The sequence below is a fragment of the Trypanosoma theileri genome (assembly GCF_002087225.1).
Source record: "Trypanosoma theileri isolate Edinburgh chromosome Unknown TM35_Tth_46_V1, whole genome shotgun sequence".
Taxonomy (NCBI): domain Eukaryota; phylum Euglenozoa; class Kinetoplastea; order Trypanosomatida; family Trypanosomatidae; genus Trypanosoma; species Trypanosoma theileri.
Window position 1 is genome coordinate 10,763 of NW_021639888.1, and position 6,403 is coordinate 17,165.

The 6,403-nt window shown below is 37.9% G+C and overlaps 3 protein-coding genes across 3 annotated transcripts in view; all 3 read right to left on the reverse strand.

Annotated features, from left to right (window-relative positions):
- TM35_000461030 (surface protease GP63) overlaps positions 1–1,543 on the reverse strand; it is a gene marked incomplete at both ends in the record, with an annotated part of 1,578 nt that extends 35 nt beyond the window's left edge. The window contains one exon of the mRNA XM_029030282.1: positions 1–1,543. This exon is cut by the window's left edge and continues 35 nt beyond it. Coding sequence (XP_028878350.1) covers positions 1–1,543 — 1,543 coding nt within the window.
- Positions 1,544–1,804: 261 nt separating this feature from the next.
- On the reverse strand, positions 1,805–2,548 carry TM35_000461040 (uncharacterized protein; the record flags this gene model as incomplete). The annotated part of the gene is made up of 1 exon (XM_029030283.1): positions 1,805–2,548. One exon carries the CDS (start codon positions 2,546–2,548, stop codon positions 1,805–1,807), a length of 744 nt encoding a protein of 247 aa, XP_028878351.1.
- A 1,908-nt stretch (positions 2,549–4,456) lies between these two features.
- On the reverse strand, positions 4,457–5,770 carry TM35_000461050 (uncharacterized protein; the record flags this gene model as incomplete). Its single annotated transcript, XM_029030284.1, has 1 exon — positions 4,457–5,770. One exon carries the CDS (start codon positions 5,768–5,770, stop codon positions 4,457–4,459), a length of 1,314 nt encoding a protein of 437 aa, XP_028878352.1.
- Positions 5,771–6,403: the final 633 nt, after the last annotated feature.

Genomic DNA, 6,403 nt, shown 5'->3' on the forward strand with positions numbered 1-6,403 from the left:
CCGTGACATCAACCTTCCCATCTTTGCATTCTTGCCAATCCTTAGTACCACTGTACTGTACCGATACCTTCTTGGTGTTTTTGTCACACTTCACATTCGCACAAATGTCACCAACGGGGAGATCCCTTTTGTTTCGATTATTCAGTGTCAGATCCATACCTTTCAGACATCGTGATTCCTTCCCCCGAAGACTGCCAGGCATGTACTCCACCTCACCATTCTCACAACTTGTTGAAAAAAATGGTTTAATAATGGTATAACCATCTGTCAGTTCATTCTCAGGATCACTGTTAATTGAGGTAAACAAGATTTGATAATACAAAGGGAGCTTATCCTCAAATTCTCCCGACATCTTCATCGAGCATCTCCCAAGTGCAAAACGATCAGATGTGCATTGCGGAGTCAGATTGATTTCACTGCAGAACATTTCCGTGTTTTTCTTGATTACTTCTTCTTTCTTTTTGTCTTCACCCTTCAGAAAATCACAACCAGCATTCTTACCCCAACTCATCGATTCTGCCTTGTCGAAGTCGGCCTTGTAGAATGGCATAGAATGAAATACAGCAAGTGTTAGTGCTGTGTAGTACGCCCCAGTCACATACTTGACGTTAGGGTCAGCGTTGTACGGACTCATCAACTCATCCTTCGCAATCAGACGCTTCCAGTGTGGAGGGTTCTTTTCAGTGGGTTTACTTTGCAAAGGCAATCCTTTTATTTCATCAGAATTAGAGCAACCGTAGTGTTCTTTCACAACCCTATCAAGAACAGTCTTGGATTTCACCAAAGGGACTCCCTTCTTGTCTGTTAGTTTTTCCTCAATCACATTGTTCTCCTTCATTATTTCAATATCAAAACCAAGAGCATGTGCAACCTCATGTGCAGCAAAACGAATAAAGTACCTCGTATCATCAATTTCTTTGGGAATGAATTTAATCAAAGCAGATGTAGGACGACCCTCTGTATTGTTACTGCAAATCTGCACAGGTACATGCTCATCTGTAACACCGACATACAGCACAAAATCAGCGTTGGATATACCTTGGTGATGCTCTTTTGGAATTGAGACATTTGGGCACTTGGACGAAAATTTATCCACGTCCTTTCTCACTATCAAGTTTTCCTCTTCCCGCTTAACACTGAGACGTTCACTGTGTAACTTGAGAGCAGCAGGAAGAACTTTTCTTAAAAGCGTTCTTTTCCTATCCGGTGTTACCTTGTTTGGCCAATCGCAAAAATCTTCATTGATTTCATTAATATCAAGTTTAAATCCATATTCTCTTTCATCTTCACTCTGATCAACATCCAAACCATCGCTCAAATGTTCACAAATCCTCAAAACCCTATCCACTTCTTTGGCAGAAACAGCAAAACGAATGGGTTGAAAACCTTTTTTCTTCTCAGAATTAGGATCAGTTTCAGTATCAGCAACGGTGTACGTGTCCCAGGGACCCTGTCCTTTCTGCGGTAGCGGTTGCACAACAGCTGCAATGCACCCGTAGGCACAACACAGCAAGAGCAGCGCAGTGCACAACAGACGATGCATGTGGATCTTTCTTAGCTCTTAATTTTTTTCTCTTTTTGAGAATGTATTAGATAGATAAAGTGTTGACAAAAAAGAAGAATAAATAAAACCACTTTATTCAGAGACATTACTTTTTTTTTTGGTTTGATTATGATTATGATTGCTATAACCATTATTATTATTGGGACCTAAGTATTTATTTGCTTTTCCAGACAATGTTGTAAATGATATAAGGAAAATTGTTATATATATATATATAAATTGATGTCATTTTATTGAGTGTCACGTAAAAATTCTTTGACGAAATTTAATGGATTGACGACAAAGAGGGCATTGAGGTACATTTGTTGCACATGCTCCACATAAGCAATAATGACCACATGGTACTAGTACAGTATCTTTAGGTCCAAAACATACCACACAATTATCAGATTCTTCACATTCTGTCAAAGAACTTTCTGGAGTTGTTGGTCGTATTTTTCCGTGTGGTGATGGTGCTGGTATCACCAAAGAATCTATTAGTGGTGATGATGGATCCTCAGAATCTATACAAAGTGGAGAAACACCTTCTTTTTCGAGTAAATATTCTAATTCTTTAATAACAGCAGAAAGAGTAGAGGTTCCTGGTTGCCATGCCGCAAGTTCTGGTATATGACAGCGTCCTGTGGCATCTACATATCTATGATTACTAGAAACTTTACAACCTTGTTCTGTACTAAGAAGAAATATTAGTGGTGGTTCAATAGGGTACTGATGTGTTAACCATATTTGAATAGGTAATATATAGGAACCTGGTTGTGTTTGCTTTAAGTTGTTATCAGTTAAAGGGTTTTCTTTATCTTCAATAGTTATAGGTAATCCACCATAAATACATAATTTACTTTGCTGTGTAAATCCCCATGTGGTAATACGAGATGTTAAATTATAAGAATTTGCTAAATTTCCTATATCTGCGAGAATACGTTTTCTGTCATCCGGGTTCCATTGGTTAGAACGTCCAAAAAAACTAACAAGATCATCGTTCATATTTTTTATTTATTTATTATTGTTCTCCTTCTTTGAGACGGTTTCCTATTATATCAGGATACAAAATAAGAAAGAGAAAGAAATGAAACGTTAGGTTAAAGAATGGTTAAATAAACCCAAAGAGTGGGGAGAGAAACAAAGATAGATAGAGAGAAAAAGAAAGGTTGAACTTTAATTTTCAATGGGATGCCTTGGTAATGGAAAATAAAGGTTTTTAAAAAGAGTTTTATTCGTTCTTCAGTAAATAATAAAAATAAAGAATCATTACCCATCTGTTAACCATAAAGAGATACATACCCTGATAATAAATTTTTAAAGAATGATTATATACACACGTATATAGAGGAGTGGAATTGTGGATAGCCATACATAGTAAAAGAGATTAAATGTTAACTATAGTTTGATTCGATAACATGGACGGACCCATATGGTGTTCAAAGGGTATTAGAAGGTTACCACAAAATTTCATTATGGAAATAAGATAACGTAGTACAATGTAATAAAAAATTTAAAAAAAAGATTTTTTTTCCCTTCTCTTCACCGATCTTCCAAAGTATCTAATTGTTAATGTTTGATTTGATTTCAGGGGGTTAGATGCCTTAGAAGAAAATGTATTTCAAAGAGAAAATACTCTCTTTATACACAAAATTTTGAATTTTGCTTCTTCCCAAATGGAGGTTCCTTAAAAAATTGGATGACAATTTAGGTAAAAGGAATTCACACAGAGATTTTTAAATTATTATTATTACTATTCTTTTACAACATTTTTCCTTAAGCCATTACCAATTCTCTTCTTTAGAAAATAAAAAGAAAAATATAGTGATAATTTGCCCCAAGGAAATAAAAGATAACACCGCAACAAGAATGGAGAAGAAATGTGGATAACAAAGGGCTCGGCACTATTCTCCGCCCCGGCGAATTTTCTTTTTCCCTCGCCCCCGGGATCGGGGAAAACAAATAAATTGCGGCGGGAACCGGTTTGGTTCGGGGGCCCGTTTGGCCCGACTGTCCCCGAATCTTCCTGTTTTTTTTTCCCTTTTTTCAAACGGGACGCCACGCCCCGCGCCGGAACAAATCCCTTCGGCCCCTCCGGGACAACCCCAAGGAAGAGGAAAGAAAGAAGAAAAACACCATCCCTCCACCCGCATTTTTTTCAAAATATTATTTATTTCCTAGAAATGGGTTCCCTTTCGGTCCGATAAGAGAAGTGTTGGGGTTTTGCAAAATAACATCGTATAGGGAAAAAACATTCGAGAATTCAAAAAACCGAAAAAAAGGTTATGCCGCCACCCGGGATCGAACCAGGGACCTTCAGATCTTCAGTCTGACGCTCTCCCAACTGAGCTATAGCGGCTACGGTTAAAAGTGTGTTGTTCTCTCGTTTACACTTTTTTCATGAAAAAAAACAGAGAAAAAAACTTTTCTTTTTTTCATTTATTTTATCTTTATTTTCTTATTTCGTAATCAAGACGTTGTGGCGCAATGGAAGCGCGTCGGATTCCGGATCCGAAGGTTGCGGGTTCGACCCCCGTCAGCGTTGCGTTTTTATCATTTAAAAAAGGTCTAAAACAAATATTTAGATAACTTCTTTGTGAATCATGGGGCGTGTAGCTCAGTGGTAGAGCGTCCGTTTCGCATACGGAAGGCCTAGGGTTCGATCCCCTACTCGTCCACTTTTTTCAACCCCACCACAGACAAAAGAGAAAAAATATGCTTTATTTCTTTTTGTTTTTCCCCTCTCCTCTTCTAGGGGCAGGAGGAAAAGAAAAAAAAAAAAAAAAACATAACCCAAAGAAAAGAGGATACACAAGAAAAAGATCGATTACCCACCAAAGAAATAACAAAAAGAAAAAAAAAAAAAGAAGGATACATAAAAGTTTTTTTTTTTATTTTTATTCGGGTTTAATTTTATGGGGGGCCTATCCCGCAAGAGGCGCAAACACAAGCCAAAGCTCTCGCATCCCAAACGGGATTGTGCGGAGCGTTTTCTTTTAACAACCGCACCGCCGTTTCATCAGCCAAGGCGGCTTTTTTCAATGCTTCCGTTAGCGCCGGGATTGCCCCAGGGGAGGTGCGAAACCCTGCGGCGGCAAAAAGTGGGTGCCTTGTCGCGTCCAGCGGCCTCGCCTGATGCGGTGAGGTGAGGAGTCTGCCGGTGTCCACGGTCCCGCACCCGGCCCCCGACCCGAGAAGAACCTCTTTCTTCCCATCTTCACCCTCTTCAAAACCATTTTGCTGATGATTGAAAGTTTTTGTGTTAACCGATTGCGTTTTTTTTGTTATCGAAGAGGAATGCCGTTCCAACATTTTACAACTTAATTGGAGGGTATTTTGTATAGCCTTCAAATCGCCGTCACCGTAGCAGTAAAATTTACTACCCCCACTAGAAACGGAGACCATTAAAGAAGACCAAGTGCGATTTAATTCATATGAAAATTCTTCAAGGGTATTACACTCTTTATATTGAGGAAAATTTCCCTTTTTCTTGTCATCTAATTTTCCCTGACTATTTTCAAAGGTACAAACATCCGATAATTGACGATGTTCATCCCCTAATTTTTGAAGTTCTCTTTCAACTAAATCTCCACACATTGTTAACCATGAACACCATGCATTAGCTGAAGGAAACGATGATCGTAAAATATCTTGTAAAAGTTTCGGATGATACCGCAAGAGGAAGGGTAAAGCTCGTTGACGTCGTCTTCCTTTACCGTAAGCACGAAGGTGATTTAATTGCATAGCCGCATCTCGAAACTCTAGTGAATTTACTGGTGCCATATAAACGGATTCTACCCATGCCTTATCCAGACGTCTAATATTCGGGATGCTATGGGGACAAAGTGAATCAAAATCTGTAAGTGAAGAATAATTATTATTTTCCGTATATTCTTTTTCTTCAAAACTCTCTGTAGTAGTTTTACTCTTTAATTGTTTATATTCTTCTTGAATATTTTTTAACTTTTCTCCACTTACTACGGAGGATTGAACTATTGAATTAAGAGAATGACCACAAGGGAGTAAATCTGCGCGGCACATTACTTCCTTAGGGCTGATGCTAAGAACAAAAGGATTACCAAAAGATGTTTTGCACTTTGGTATTTGTTGCTTTTGCTGCGATATACCTGTTGTTTCCCTAACAAAAGAGAATGGAACAAACGCAACAGATCTCGTAAGGACAACTCCGTGGGTTTTAAGGAACTCACTGTCCAACGCAATGGCCATTGATTTACTTCGGCTCATCCAATAAAAAACACTCTTGTCACTACAGGATTAAATCGAATGAATAAAATAGAAAACATAAAAGGGATGAGAAAAAAAAACATATATCCAACAATATAAACGCCATCACATTTAAAAGGCATCCAAAGAAAAAAAAAAAGGCGGCATATATCATATCTACAAAATTTTTCTTAAAGTTATCCTCCTTCTCTTTTTTTTTTCTTCATGTTTCCCATCACTGTTTCTTGTTCTCGCTTTTTTTTTTGTTCTTAAACTTTATGTTTCTTTCTTTAACAACAACGACAAAAAAGAAAAATAATAACAATAATAGAGATTCACCAAGCCGATTTTCGCCGTTATTTTCCTATTTATTCATCCCCGTATATGTATATATGCATATACATATATATATTATTATAATTGGGGAATGACCTTCAAATATTTCCTGACTTGCATGGACCTCTACAAGCACATCCGTGCAAACCACGGCATATACTTTCTGCTACTCCCTTCGAAAACAAAAAAAAAAGGTCTATAATGATGACGATGGTAGTACCAATCGGGAGTTGACAATAGTTTGATAATTACCGCAAGGTCAAAGCAAGGCGGTGGTGGGATGGAGTATTTTTGAAGATA